At 45.7% G+C, this 16,278-nt stretch overlaps 1 protein-coding gene across 5 annotated transcripts in view; it reads left to right on the plus strand.

The window, feature by feature from the left end:
• The window catches only part of LOC137379660 (peroxisome proliferator-activated receptor alpha-like), a 185,744-nt gene that overhangs the window by 47,649 nt on the left and 121,817 nt on the right, over window positions 1–16,278 (plus strand). The window contains exon 1 of one of the 5 annotated variants that reach the window (XM_068050819.1): window positions 6,724–6,803. The exons of the other annotated variants lie outside the window; for them this stretch is intronic. Within the exon in view, the coding sequence (XP_067906920.1) occupies window positions 6,800–6,803 (4 nt within the window). The 5' untranslated portion in view covers window positions 6,724–6,799. Of the gene's footprint in view, window positions 1–6,723; window positions 6,804–16,278 lie in introns of those variants that run through there. 5 annotated transcript variants of the gene reach the window in all.

Here is a 16,278-nt window from a genome sequence, read left to right on the forward strand (position 1 = left end):
TCGATGTGGCACACAGAGAGGGACTTCTTCAGGGAGTCCTTAAAAGTTTGCGTGGGGGCCCCTCTGTTCCTTTACCAGTGGTCAGCTCTCCATACGACACTATCTTGGGCACGTGACCGTCCAACGCAGTTGGCTTTGCAGGAGGATGGCCTCGATGTTGGTGATGTTGGCTGTTTCCAGGACTTCAGTGTTTGTCATGCGGTCCTGCCAGCAGATCTTGAGGATGCTGCGGAAGCAGCGCTGATGGAAGCACTCCAGAAGGCGTACGTGGTGGCAGTATAGGACCCATGACTCGGCGCCATACAGAAGGGTGGTGAGGACTACGGTTTTGTACACTTTGAGTTTGGTCTGTGCTCTGAGGCTGTGGTTGCTCCATGCTTGTTTGTCGAGTCTGCCAAATGTATTGTTTGCTTTTGAAAGCCTATTGTCCACTTTCTTGTCTATGCTGGCACCAAATGAGATGACGCTCCCCAAATAAGTAAATTGCTTGATGGCATTCAGCTCAGTTTCCTCGATGACGATGCTTGGTGGTCTATATTCTTCTTGGGTTGCAGGCTGAAGCAGGTCTTTAAACTGATTTTTAGTCCGAAGAGTTGTGCCGCCTCGGAAAAACGTGTTGTTATATGTTGCAGGTTTGACTGACTGGGCCAGGAGAGCGCAGTCATCGGTGAAAAGAAGTTCACGGATGAGTTTTTCTTGTGTCTTTGTGAGCCTGAAGACGCCTGAGGTTGCAAAGGCCTCCATCAGTCCGGAAGCGTACATAAACTCTCTCCTTAAGGTTTTCCATTGCCAGCTGCAGCATCATGCTGAAAAAGATGGTGAATAAGGTCGGGGCCAGCACACATACCTGCTTCATGTCATTGGAGATTCGGAAGGAACTCGAGAGGTCGCTGCTTTGCTTGACTTGTCCGTACTGATTTTCATGAAACTGCTTCACCGTGGCCAGGAACCTGGTGGGCATCCAAGTTTTTCAAGGTTTTGCCAAATCCATCTCGGCTCAGTGTCGAATGCCATGGTGAGGTCTACGAAGGTGATGTACAGGCCTATGTTTTGCTCATGACACTTTTTTGTAATTGAGTGCAGATACCATGTCTGTGGTGCCTTTTGTTTGCTCTTCAACTGCACTGGCTGTCTGGGAAATTTTCTGCCGCAATGGTAGGCTCAAGGCTGTTCAGAAGTATTCTAGCCAGGATCTTCCCAGCAATTGAAAGGAGGGTGATCCCATGGTATTTGGAGCAGTCTGATTTTTCTCCTTTGTTTTTGTACAAGATGATGATTACGGCATCACAAAGATGAGGTGTTAGTATTACTGCCTTTACAGGGTGAACTGCTGAAAGCACGGTTCAGTGGTCCATATAAATTGGTCAAGAGAATTGGTGAAGTAAATTATTTGATTGACACCCCAGATCGCAGCAAAAGAAATCAGCTGTGTCATATCAGTATGTTGAAAGAATATTATCGCCGGGAGGAGGATAAGCAAGCACAGGTATGTCAGGTAGTTGGGACAGAGAAAGATGAAATGGATAGTGAGGATGAGGCAGAAGAAGGCCTAGACAATTCTCAAATTGACCTCCTACTATCTGGTTAGCTAATACTGAATGGTTAGGGAGCTTGGACACCATGCTTTCATATTTAGATGCAGAATAACAAGAAGACCTAACAAGGCTACTCAACATTTAAAAGAGTCTGTAGGGATAAGCCAGAATGTACAAGCTTAGCCACACATGATGTGGATGTGGGGGAATCCTTTCCTGTAAAACAGCATCCTTACCGCTTTAGTCCCGAGAAACAGGCCCAAGTAAAAGCAGAAATGCAATACATGTTGGAAGACCACCTAATTGAACCCAGTCAAAGCAGCTGGAGTTCCTCAGTGATATTAGCGCCTAAACCTGATGGCTCAACTAGACTCTGTATAGACTACAGAAAAATTAATGCAGTAACAAAGACAGACTCCTACCCAGAGTGGACAGTACCACATTTCTTACAAAAGTAGATTTATTAAAGGGATACGAGCAAGTTCCTTTACGAATATAGGAACATAGGACTTAGGAACATAGGAACAAGAGTGGGCCATTCAGCCCATCGAGCCTGCCCCGCCATTCAATATGATCATGGCTGATCTTCCACTTCAATGCCTTTTTCCCCCACACTATCCTCGTATCCCCTTATGTCATTTGTGTTTAGAAATCTGTCAATCTCTGCTTTAAACATACTCAATGACTGAGCTTCCACAGCCCTCTGGATAGAGAATTCCAAAGATTCACAACCCTCCTGAGTAAAGAAGTTTCTCCTCAACTCTGTCCTAAGTGGCTTCCCCCTTATTTTGAAATTGTATCCCCTGGTTCTAGACTTCCCAACCAGGGGAAACATCTGAGCTGCATCTACCCTGTCTATCCCTTTAAGTATTTTGTAGGTTTCAATGAGATCACCTCTCATTCTTCGAAACTCTAGAGAATACAGACCTAGTTTCCCAAATCTCTTTCGATAGGACAGTCCCGCCATCCTGGGAACAAGTCTGGTCAACCTTCATTGCACTCCCTCCATGACAATAATATCCTTCCTAAGGTATGGGGACAAAACTGCACACAGTACTCCAGGTGTGGTCTAACCAAGGGTCTATACAATTGAAGCATGACTTCACTACTGCTGTACTCCCATCCTCTTGCGGTAAAGGCTAACATACCATTAGTCATCTTAATTGCTTGCTGCACCTGCATGTTAGCTTTCAGTGACTTATTGACAAGGACACCCAGGTCCCTTTGTACATCTACACTTTTTCTAATCTTTTGCCATTTAAGAAATACTCTGCACATTTGTTCCTCTTACCAAAATGGATAACCTCACATTTTTCTACATTATATTCCATCTGCCACATTCTTGCCCACTCACTACGTCTGTCCAAATGCCCTTGGAGCCGCTTTGCATCTTCCTCACAGCACACATTCCCACCTAGTTTTGTGTCATCCGCGAACATAGAAATACTACATTTGGTCCCCACATCATTGATATATATTGTGAACAGCTGGGGCCCAAGCCCTGATCCCTGTGGTACCATAGGAACATAGGAACAGGAGTAGGCCATTCAGCCCCTCGAGCCTGTCCCGCCATTCAGTGAGATCATGGCTGATCCGCGGCCTAACTTCATATACCTGCCTTTGGCCCATATCCCTTAATATCTTTGCTTAACAAAAATCTATCTATCTCAAGATTTAAGATTAACAACTGTTCTAGCTTCAAGTGCTGTTTGTGGGAGAGAGTTCCAAACCTCTACCACCCTTTGCGTGAAGAAGTGCTTCCTAACATCGCTCCTGAATGGTCTGGTCGTAATCTTTAGACCATGCCCCCTTGTTTTAGAATCTCCAACCAGTGGAAATAGTTTATCTTTATGTAGCCTGTCTTTTCCAGTTAATATCTTGAAGACTTCAATCAGATCACCCCTTAACCTTCTAAATTCTAGCGAAAACAGGCCTAATTTGTGTTATCTCTCCTCATAACTTAACCCCTGTAGTCCAGGTATCATACTTGTAAACCTACGTTGCACTCCCTCCAACGCCAATATATCCTTCCCAAGGTGTGCTGCCCAGAACTGCTCACAGTACTCCAAGTGGAGTCTAACCAGGGTTTTGTACAGCTGCAGCATAACCTCTGTGTCTTTATACTCCAATCCTCTAGATATAAAGGCTAGCATCCATTATAATATAGAATATAATTTATTATTGCTTTCATTGATCTCACCAAAGCCTTTGACCTCGTCAGCAGACGTGGTCTCTTCAGACTACTAGAAAAGATCGGATGTCCACCAAAGCTACTAAGTATCATCACCTCATTCCATGACAATATGAAAGGCACAATTCAGCATAGCGGAGCCTCATCAGACCCCTTTCCTATCCTGAGTGGCGTGAAACAGGGCTGTGTTCTCGCATCTACACTGTTTGGGATTTTCTTCTCCCTGCTGCTCTCACACACGTTCAAGTCTTCAGAAGAAGGAATTTTCCTCCACACAAGATCAGGTGGCAGGTTGTTCAACCTTGCCCGCTTAAGAGCGAAGACCAAAGTACGGAAAGTCCTCATCAGGGAACTCCTCTTTGCTGACGATGCTGCATTAACATCTCACACTGAAGAGTGTCTGCAGAGTCTCATCGACAGGTTTGCGGCTGCCTGCAACGAATTTGGCCTAACCATCAGCCTCAAGAAAATGAACATCATGGGGCAGGACGTCAGAAATGCTCCATCCATCAATATCGACGACCACGCTCTGGAAGTGGTTCAAGAGTTCACCTACCTAGGCTCAACTATCACCAGTAACCTGTCTCTCGATGTAGAAATCAACAATCGCATGGGAAAGGCTTCCACTGCTATGTCCAGACTGGACAAGAGAGTGTGGGAAAATGACGCACTGACACGGAACACAAAAGTCCGAGTGTATCAAGCCTGTGTCCTTAGTACCTTGCTCGATGGCAGCAAGGCCTGGACAACGTATGTCAGCCAAGAGCGACGTCTCAATTCATTCCATCTTCGCTGCCTCTGGAGAATCCTTGGCATCAGGTGGCAGGACCGCATCTCCAACACAGTAGTCCTCGAGGTGGCCAACATCCCCAGCTTATACACACTACTGAGTCAGCGGCGCTTGAGATAGCTTGGTCATGTGAGCCGCATGGGGATCTTGCCATCTTCCAAGGACACATTGTACAGCGAGCTCGCCACTGGTATCAGACCTACCAGCCGTCCATGTCTCCGCTTTAAAGACGTCTGCAAACGCGACATGAAGTCCTGTGACATTGATCACAAGTCGTGGGAGTCAGTTGCCAGCGATTGCCAGAGCTGGCGGGCAGCCATAAAGGTGGGGCTAAAGTGTGGCACGACGAAGAGACTTAGCAGTTGGCAGGAAAAAAAGACAGAAGCGCAAGGGGAGAGCCAACTGTGTAACAGTCCTGACAACCAACTTTTTCTGCAGCACCACAAACCACTGACCACCTCCAGGCGCTCACCCATTGTCTCCCGAGACAAGGAGGCCAAAGATTAGCCTTTTTGATTTCTGCACTTGCTCATGGCATTTTAAAGATCTGTGCACCTGAACCTCCAAGTCTCTTTGGATATCCAGTGTACTTAACCTCTTCTCATTTAGAAAGTATCTTGCTCTATCCTTTTTTGGTCCAAAATAATTAACCTCACACTTGCCCGCATTGAAATCCATCTGCCACAGTTTTGCCCACTCACCTAGTCTGTCAATATCTCTTTGCAATTTTATGCTATCATCTAGACTGTCTACAATGCCGCCTAACTTTGTATCATCAGCAGATTTGGATATATGACTTACTATGCCATCATTCAAGTTGTTAATGAATAATTGAGGCCCCAACACAGATCCTTGCAGGACACCACTAGTTGCATCCTGCCATTCGAAGTACTTACCCATTATGCCCACTGTCTGTCGCCTACCACTCAACCAACTTTCTAACCATGTCAATAATTTGCCCTCAACTCCATGGGCTTCTACCTTAGTTAACAGTCTCTTATGTGGGACTTTATCAAATGCCTCCTGGAAGTCCATATAAATAACATCCATAGACACTCCCCTGTCCACTACTTAGTCAGCTCTTCAAAAAATTCAATGAGATTTGTCAGGCATGACCTTCCCGTCATGAATCCATGCTGGCTGTCCCTGATTAACTGAAATTTTTCTAGGTGTTCAGTCACCCTATCCTTGATTATGGACTCCAGCAACTTGCCCACCACAAATGTCAGGCTAACTGATCTGTAATTTCCTTGGTTCCCCCTTTCAACCTTCTTAAAAAGTGGAGTGACATGTGCAACTTTCCAATCCAGAGGGACCACTCCTGAATCTAGGGAACTCTGAAAGACTATAGTTAGGGCATCTACAATGTGCTCCTCTACTTCCTTTAACACCCTCGGATGGAAACCGTCAGGTCCTGGGGATTTCTCACTCTTTAGTTCCATTAATTTCCTTGTTACTGATGATTTACTTACGTTCCTATCGGCTATTTTTTCGGGACTTACGGCAAGTTGTCCTCCTTTTTAACTGTAAATACTGAGGCAAAGTAAGTGTTCAACATGTCTTCCATTTCCCCATTATCAATGACAATATCTCCAGTTTCAGCTTTTAGTGGTCCTACATTGCTCTTGACCACCCGTTTTCCCTTTATGTAACTGTAAAATTTCTTCTTATTGATTTTGATGTCCCTTGCAAGTTTCCTTTCATAATCTCTTTTAGTAGCTCTTATAAGCTGCTTTGTGACCCTTTGCTGGTATTTGTATCAATCCCATTCGGCCGGATCTGTGCTGCGTTTTGCATTTTTGTAAGCCATTTCTTTTTGTTTTATGCTATCCCTAATCTCTTTAGTTGTCCATGGCTGTTTTTCTGTGAAGTGGAGCTTTTTCCTCTCGGGTATACACTCGCTCTGTATTTAGTTAAATGTTTCTTTAAATATTCTCCACTGTTCTTCTTCAGTCATTTGATCCATTAACCGATCGACCCAGTTTACCGTGGACAGTCTCTGTCTCATCCTGGTAAAGTGAGCCTTACCCAAGTCTAAAATTCTAGTAGCTGATTTGTGCTTTTCACTTTTAAACACTACCTTGAATTCGATCATGTTGTGATCACTATTTGATACATGTTCACGCACAGTTAGGCTACTAATTAAATTTGGCTCATTACTCATAACTAAATCTAATATTGCCTCTTGTTACATCTAGGACATATTGCTGCAGGAAACTATCCCGGACACATTGCAGAAGTTCACTACCTTTCTGACAGGTGCTAGTTTGCCTCTCCCAATCTATGTGTAAGTTTAAATCCCCCATTAATACTACTCTGCCTTTGTTATACACTTGCCTAATTTGTGTATTTATACAATCTAACACCTCAGAACTGCTACCAGGGGGGTCTATACACAACACCCATTACAGTTTTAGACCGTGGGACCAGATGCTGCCTGCTGGCTGACATTGCAGTGATGGTGAAGGGATGAGCATGACAGCCCCCCATTTTACTTTCATTTTTAGTTATTTTTTCTTCCTTTTTTTTTTACATTCTTTTTTACATTTTTTACAATCTTTTTTTTTTGCATTTATTTCATTTCATCTTAGTTTGTTCAGTTTGCTTACCCACTGTTTTTTTTCAGGTTTGCACTTGCTGCTGTTCAATATTCAGTGTATTTACACCTAACCTGTACTAATGCTTTGTCTTTCAACACACCATTAACATATTGTTTGCCTTTGCTCCGTGACCTTTTGGTCAGCTATGTGGCCTGGTCCAATCTAGACCTCCTTTGTTATCTCTTGCCCCAACCCCACCTCACTTGCTTATAACCTGTGACTTTTCTAATATTTGTCAGTTCCGATGAAGGGTCACTGACCCGAAACATTAACTCTGCTTCTCTTTCCACAGTTTTAGATCCTTTTCTGTTCCTCAATTCCAACCATAAAGTTTCCACTGAATGCTTTCCCCTCATTATATCCTCCTTCACCAATGAGGTGATATTATTTCTAATCAGTAAGGCTACTCCATCCCCTCTGCCATTTTCCCTGTCCCTCCTGTAAACTTTATAACCAGGTATATTTAGTTCCCAGTCCCGACCATCCTGCAGCCACGTCTCCGCAATGGCCACCACATCATAATTTTCCATTTGAATTTGCACCTGCAGTTCATTTAGTTTATTTCTTACACTCCGTGCATTTGTATATAGAACTCTTATTTGGACTATACCCCCTAACCTGTCCCTCAGCACTGATGCTTTATTTGCCTGTTTATTATTTCTGTCTTTTGGTTTAACCAGTATACTACTTGCAGTTTGGTAACAATCAGCCTCACCACTAACCTGCACTCCTACCTTCTCCTTTAACTTCTTGTTTTTCCATGCAACTGAACCCTCCCCCCCCAACTATTTAGTTTAAAGCCACACCTACAGCCCTATTTATACGATTCGCCAGGACTCTGTTCGCAGCATGATTCAGGTGGAGCCCGTCCCATCGGAATAGCTCCCTCATTCCCCAGTACTGGTGCCAATGTCCCACAAATCTGAACCCATTTCTCCCACACCAATCTTTGAGCCACTCATTTACCTCTTTAATGTTATTGACCCTTTGCCAATTTGCTCGTGGCTCAGGTAGTAATCCGGAGATTATTACATTTTTGGTTCTGATTTTTAATTTAGCCCCTAGCTGCTCATATTCCCTCAGCAGAACCTCTAACTTCATTCTCCCTATATTGTTGGTACCTACGTGGGCCACGACAACTGGATCTTTCCCCTCCCACTCCAAGTTCCTCTGCTGCCCAGATGAAATATCCCAAACCCTGACACCAGGTAGGCAACAGAGCCTTCGGGACTCTCGATCCTGGCCACAGAGAACAGTGTCTATGCCCCTAACTATACTATCCCTGATTACGACTACATTTCTCTTTTTTTTCCCCCCCCACCTGAATGGCTCCCTGTACCACGGTGCTGTGGTCAGTTTGCTCATCCTCCCTACAGTCTCTGCTCTCGTCCACACAGGGAGCAAGAATCTCAAACCTGTTGGACAAGGACAATGGCTGAAGCTCCTGCAGCACTACCTGCTGGATCCCTCAACCTGCCTCACTCATAGTCACACCTCCTGTCTCTGACCACTGGCCGAATTCACAGGAGTTTAATCTAAGGGATGTGACTGCCTCCTGAAATACAGCGTCCAGGTAACTCTCCCCCTCCCTGATGTATCGCAGTGTCCGAAGCTCAGACTGCAGCTCATCAACTCTGAGCTGGAGTTCCTTGAGCAGCCAACATTTGCTACTGATGTGGTCACTAGGAACCACAATGGGGTCCACCAGCTCCCACATCATGCAGGTACAACACATCGCCTGGCCCTGCATCTCTATTTTATTTAATTAGATTTTAATTTGTTTTTTAAATTTCCAACTGGTCTTTAGTTTTTAATCTGTAAAATATTTCTCCTATTCACCGTTAATTTGAAATCAACTTAGAATAGGTAATTCAAATTAGCAGTTACTTACCAACCAATGAACTTACAGTTTTCCTGTGATGTCACTCTTTGTTTTTTTTCACTCTGTTTTTACTCCCTTAAATTACCCAAAAATTAGATTTATACTAGGTACCTTGGTTCCCCCCCAAAAAAAACACTACCTACTATATTAAACAGAACTGTAGACCTTTCTCTTTAGTTACTTACCGAGCTATTTGGAGTTATTCCCTAATAACTCACCAACCAATCACTTTGCAGCATTCCTGTGATGTCACTGTTGACACTTTTTTTTTCAAAACTCCGGCGCGCCTGGATTGCTCCCGGTAGGTAAGCCGGCTCGCTGAATGAACTCTCGCTCTGTCTCCCGGTCTCTTTGTGCTCCGGCTCCGCTCTCGCTGTTTCCCACTTGCTGAATACCCACTAGTCAAAGCCTGCCAATGCGAGAATGACCCGTTTATTCCTACTGTCTGCTTTCTGCCTGCTAACCAATCCTTTGTGCTGTGGGAGTTCACACGCCCTCCGCACCCACAGTCACCAGACAAGACTCCAGTCTTTTTCCACCGGTTTATTCAAGCATATGCAAGGGAGTTGCACATATCCGGTGATCCCATGTGGCTCCCTGATCAATTACATTCCATCATTATTATACAGTTCAGATAGATCCAATTATTAGCATACACCAATCACATGGTTGACATGAAATTGACATTATTTAATAAAAGCTCACTCAGGAGATGAAATTGACGTTGTTTAATCAAAGTTCACTGGTACAAAGTGATTATATTATCCTATTACAATGAAGACACATCCGCGGTGGTTACACAGCCTTTAATGGACGTTTAAAAGTACATGTCAGCAGACCACGTTATCCTCGAGCAATTAACACTTAATACATTCTGTATTAAAAATTCATATCACCTTTGTTCCTGTGACCATGAACAGACAGCACCTTGTGGTTTATCAGAAATCTTCACCCTGCACACATCTTCCCTTTTGTGTGCTGGCAGCTGCATCTGTGTTTGTGCAACTCCAGCCCGGTTAATCTTACCCCTTGCCCTCTTCAATCCCGATGTTGGCCCTGGGCAAATGCCCATGCTGGCCAAACCAGCAGTTGAGAATTCTTTTTTCCTCATCCTTCGGATGGCCAGTCGTCCAGACAAAAGGGAGGAATCCTAAACTACAGCCTCGTGCTCATAATGCACTCTCCCTGGAATCTGTTCACCTTTCCCTATCATCATCTTTAGGTTCCCCTGCAGGGGAACTGAGGCATATCCCTGTAAAGCTACAGTTTGAAGTTGCAATGCCCGATTTCAAGACCTGTCTTTGATAGCAGCAGAGACAGATCATTAGCAGTAATGTACCCGATGCCGCTGTTGTCACTACCTTTTACTATCTCCCACCAAGTAACCAGTCTCCCTGCTGTAGCTGACTGAGTAGCAGAACTGATCAGTCGCTTAGCAGAGTTTGTGGCTTAGACCACTTGTATGCGTCCATTGGTAATCTGTTCCCTGGAGGTTTCTACATTTTCCTGTGCTATCTGTGTGGCCCTCTGCATAGCTAGGCATGCTATTCCGCCTGGAATCTGGTCATTGAAAGCTGTATCGTCCCACCAGGCACTGAACATGTATCCAGTTGTCTGGACTGGGAGGTGAAGATCTCCTACTGTAAGCGAGTTGGTTACTTGCAGACAAAAGCTGATGTTGGTTGTGCACACCAAATCGCCATAGACAAACTCAACTTCGCTGGCAATAAGGCACCATTGGGTTGGGGACACCTGAACAGCTTTAAAGGCGTCCCCTACTGGCAGAACCGAGTGTGTGATCCTGCTGTTATTTGTCAGTGGTTCCAGTGTGCGACAGGAACAGGCTATGTAATGTTTTGATTCGGCACAACAGTCCCTGGCACTTAACAAGAGCAAGTCATTAGGATAGGAGAGGTATCCATGTGATTCCGCATGGTGCACCCACCCCTTATATACTCCCAAGGATTCAAATTGATAACTGTTGGAAGGTTCCATTTGGATGATGCTATTGCGGGATGGTCATCAGGAATTTGATCCCTTCATCTCCCCCATCTTGGGGTTGTGTTACTGCCAGTTCCTGTCTCTTAGGGTGCAGGTTTATGAGGTTCAGTCAGCGAACCGACTCAAACATGTGTTCGGGAATGGTTCCGAACCGGATGTCCTCAATATCGGTTCTTATACTGTCTGAGGTCCCAGGCCAGCATATTGCACCCCCGCCCTTTGGTCTGAGACTTGGTGGCGTTTATAATTCCTTTTGTTGTTTCCCTAAGTATCTCTAACAGGCCCTCGCCTTGTACCTCTATGGCTGTCAGGGCATACTCCACCCCTGTGGCCGCAAAACACAACCCGTGAGCCGCTTCAGTGACCACCCAGGAGGTGTAACTGTTTATTTGGTTTATGTTATAAGAGTTAAGTGTGGAATTGGTGATACCAAACAATCCTCCTATGTCCCCCAGTAGGCTTCTTTTCGTTCTATGCAATGTCCGCGAGTTTGTCCTCAGTCCTGGTGCGATCCGAAACTTAGTCTTGGACCATCTTTGTCACCTGTTGCCTAGCCCACTGTGTTGAGCTCGGGTGATCATGCAACAGCGGAAGTAAGCCTGAGATGTTATACGTCACTTGAAGGGTGACCGTGGTCACATCATGCAGTAATGGTTTTACTTTCCCTATCCTAACTATACCATCTGGTGGTGGCATTACTATCTTGAGGCATTGGATGGGTTTCTGATATCCACAAGTGCTTAAGTTACAACATCTGTACAACCGTGTTGGCCTATCACATGCTTACATTATTCTTGATAGTACTGGCCATCCAGAATTGGCTCCCACACGAATGGGGGTAGGTCTGTCCAGCCCGCCATGACATTTAGGCAATCTTTCATGAGGCAGTTTTTAGTACCATCACACATATGCCACCAGTCTCCCAAGCCCATGTTTTCGTCATGTATACCTTTAATATCCATATTCCCCTTTGTGTCTGTTTCAATATTTAAACTCTCAGTTAAAGTCCTGTTGTAACGGTACCACCACCCAGCTGGACTGCTATGATGCCCTAACTCCTCGGTCCATCTGCATCCAGGATTCACAAGCCTCAAGGGTGTACCTGGCTTCTGTAGAACCACTTTAATCGTTTTCTGCCCGATACCTGATGATCTTGAAAATGTCACTGTTTGGTGGCTGGTGGACGTCACCTGGTCGAATATCCAGATGTTTGGCTTTCTGATCCATTCTCCCGTTCCTCCTTTTGGCAGTTGAACATACTGGATGGAGACAGGTGCTGCAGTTCACTGTGACCATTGGGACCTTCCATGCCTCCGCTAGTACTCCTCCAAGTACTGATGTCAGAACCCTGCGGAAATATCAATATCGGCTCCCGTTGTTCAGGTGGCCGGTTATGAATTCTCATGCATCTTTAACAGTGTCTGGTGCTTACATTTGCTTCCGCCTTACATATCTATAAGAGTGCACATATCACCTGTCATAATTACCTGATATGGTCCATGCCACCTTGGGGCGAACCCAACTCGCTCAGGGTTGACTTGGTCCCCACCTGTGGGATTTCTGCTGTTCGTTGGATTTGTCTGCTTCCATATCTATTACTGCCTGCCTATCTCTGACCTCTCGCATTAACTCGTGCAATTGTTTGCTCATTTCTCTTACAAATTCCCGCACCTTTCTCTTAGGTCCCACATCCCCTCCACCTGCTATGACCCCTTTGGGCAATTGCATGGCTCTACCAGTCATTAGCTTGAATAGGGTGAACCCAGTAGTCCTATTCGGGGTCGCCCTGAGATGCATCAGGATGCTGGGCAGAACCTGTGACCAGCCATTGCCGGTTTCCTGGATTGCTTTCACCAGGGAGGTCTTTAAGGTTTTATTCATGCTTTCCACCATTCCTGAACTTTGGGGATGGTAAGGGATGTGAAACTTCTGCTTGATTCCCATAAATCTGCACATCTCCTTTACTATCTTTCCCATAAAATGGGTGCCTTGATCAGAATCCATTTGGGTGGGTACCCCCCACCTGGGTATTTCATGCTCTGCTAAGATCCTGGCTACAGTCATGGCAGAACAGTCTCTGGTGGGAAATGCCTCCACCCACTGGGTGAATTGGTCAATGATTGCCAAGCAGTATCACTTTCCCTTCGGCGTCAGGAGGGGACCCGTCAAGTCAATTTGAATCTACTCCCACGGGCTGTGGTTGGTGTTGGAGCCTAATTTTTACAGCCTTGCCGGAGTTGTGTTGGGCACAAATTATGCACTGTTGGCGACCTCCCTTCCCATTCCTTTCCACCACCAACATCTATTCATCAAATCTATCATACTATTCCGTCCACTATGTTGGCTACCATGATAGACTTCTAACAGGGTCTTTTGTATACTCTGGGGAGCTATAACCCTACTGTCCTTCCTCTAGACTTTGTCCTATTCTTTCCTAGCCCCCCACTCATCCCACTATATCCATTCTTCACTCGCTGCCTCCTGGAGGTCTTTGATATTGATTTTGGGAATCCCTCCCCGTGGGTCAGTTACCACTGCCACTGGTTCTATCTCTCCTCCACTAGTCATATTTTTTGCAGCCTCATCCACCTGCCTGTTCACTAATTTTTCTAGTGTCTCTATTCTTCGGTGGGCTTTTATTTTATTTACTGCAACCTCCTGAGGCCCTTGGGTCACATTTAATAATTTTCTCACGAATTTTTCATGCTGAATGATATTCTCACTGGATGTAATAAACCCTCTCCTGCTCCATGTTCCAACACAGTCGTGGACCACCCCAAACACGTATCGGCTGTCTGTGTATATTTAGATTTTTTTAGATTTAGAGATACAGCACTGAAACAGGCCCTTCGGCCCACCGAGTCTGTGCCGACAATTAACCACCCATTTATACTAATCCTACACTAATCCCATATTCCTACCACATCCTCACCTGTCCCTATATTTCCCTACCACCTACCTATACTAGGGGCCATTTATAATGGCCAATTTACCTATCAACCTGCAAGTCTTTTGGCTGTGGGAGGAAACCGGAGCACCCGGAGGAAACCCACGCAGACACAGGGAGAACTTGCAAACTCCACACAGGCAGTACCCAGAATTGAACCCGGGTTGGTGGAGCTGTGAGGACCACTGCGCCGTCCATATGTTTACTCGTTTCCCTTTTGCTAGCCTGATGGCCTCTATCAGGGCTGTAAGTTCCGCCACCTGTGCTGATCGTCCTTGTGCTACTACATTTCCTCCTTGTTCCACCACTGCCCACCCAGTCTGTGGATTCCTGTTCATTATCCATTGGGACCCGTCCATGTAAAGGGTCATGTCAGCCTCTGGTAGGGGCTCTTCCCTAACTCTTGTCTACTTTTTCCTCTTCTCCCTTTGTGTCACATACATGTTCCATTCCTTCGATATTCATAAAGTCCACGGGGTTATTTCCGTCATCCGTAACTGTCGTAATTCGGCCGTTCTTTGGGAGTCGGAGGCTTTCCCACTGTGCTCGCCTCGCGTCTGATACTGACTCCGTTGCCCTGTGTTTAACATCTGAACGGTATGGGGAGTCAGCAACACTACCTCGCCCAACATTGTTAGAGGCTCACTAACATTCGCCGCCCAGGTCGCGCAATCTAAGGCTTGGTGCAACCGCTACCAGCGCATGTTTGTTAAAGTAATAGACCACCGGTCTTCTATGATCTCCATGACGTTGTGGCACTACGACAGTGTAATACCCTTCATTGTTGCAGTAGACGTGAATGGGATGACTTGAGGTCAAGGAGCCCCAACGCTGGTGCCGTAGCCAGTGCCTGTTTGATCCATGTGAATACCTCTTCACATTCCACGGTCCACTCAGACGCATCGAGCGATTCAGCGGATGGACGCCCCCATTTCGTTAATTCCTGAATCAGTCGGACTGTGGGGGTGTAGTTGTCTACAGAGTTCCTACAGTAATTAAATAAGCCCAATGTTTGTTTTTCTTCTCGTACAGTTGTCAGGCGAGGCAAAGTTAGGATAGCCTGTTTCCTTTCTGGTGGGAGTGTTTTCTCTCCCTGGGACATCATATATCACAGGTATATCACTGATTCTTGCCCAATCTGGGCTTTGGCGAGGTTCATTTTTAGTCCGGCTGTCTTAATGGTTTCGAACAATTGTAAGAGTTCAAACGTGTGGTTTCGGGTGCTCGTGGACGCCAAAAGGAGGCCATCCACGTATTGCAGTAGTACCCCTCCTGTAGGGGATATATCAATTTTCTGTTTAGTGATATGTTTGTCAGTCCCCGCTCTACCTGTTTCTCCCTGCCTTGTGCCACTACCTGCTCTGCCTCCTCCCTTTGCCCAACAATCCTTTTTAAGGTGTCCAGTTTTTTTACAATTATCACATCTCAATTTTCCTGGGTTTGTACCCTTTGGACACTCCCGGGCGAAATGGCCGATTTCTTTACATCTGTAACAGACTGATTCAGCGACCGCCGTGACTGTCATTGCTGCTACTTTTCCTTTCCCTGTCGCTTTTTGGTTTTCCAATTCCTCTGCCCAGACCATAATATCATTGTACTCCCAGGCCGACACCAAGCCCTTTGCAAGGACCCTTTGGTCCTCGCTTAACCTTTCCTTTATCATCATAAGGAAGACGTGATCAACCCCCCTGTGGTCTTTATACGCTGCCCACTTTCTTTCTCCACACTTCGAGAGGGATTCTCCTTTCTTTTGTCGTATACACATAACTAATCCCCAATTGGGTCATACTTCTCCTAGGGCTGCTGTTACTTCCTGAGAGTCTGTATTTTTTTGTTCATCTGTCTGTCTCATTTCGGTTAAATACATCCCATTCTTAACTCGTTCTGCTATCTTGTCCCAAGTCCCCCCTATCTCTTTTAGCCTTCACTTCTTTTGGGCCTCCTTATCTCGAGAGACAATGGATACGCGCCTGGAGGTGGTCAGTGGTTTGTGAGTAGCCTGGAGTGGCTATAAAGGCCAATTCTGGAGTGACAGGCTCTTCCACAGGTGCTGCAGAGAAATTTGTTTGTTGGGGCTGTTGCACAGTTGGCTCTCCCCTTGCGCCTCTGTCTTTTTTCCTGCCAACTACTAAGTCTCTTCGACTCGCCACAATTTAGCCCTGTCTTTATGGCTGCCCGCCAGCTCTGGCGAATGCTGGCAACTGACTCCCACGACTTGTGATCAATGTCACACGATTTCATGTCGCGTTTGCAGACGTCGTTATAACGGAGACATGGACGGCCGGTGGGTCTGATACCAGTGGCGAGCTCGCTGTACAATGTGTCTTTGGGG

The sequence above is a fragment of the Heterodontus francisci genome, chromosome 18 (assembly GCF_036365525.1).
Source record: "Heterodontus francisci isolate sHetFra1 chromosome 18, sHetFra1.hap1, whole genome shotgun sequence".
Taxonomy (NCBI): domain Eukaryota; kingdom Metazoa; phylum Chordata; class Chondrichthyes; order Heterodontiformes; family Heterodontidae; genus Heterodontus; species Heterodontus francisci.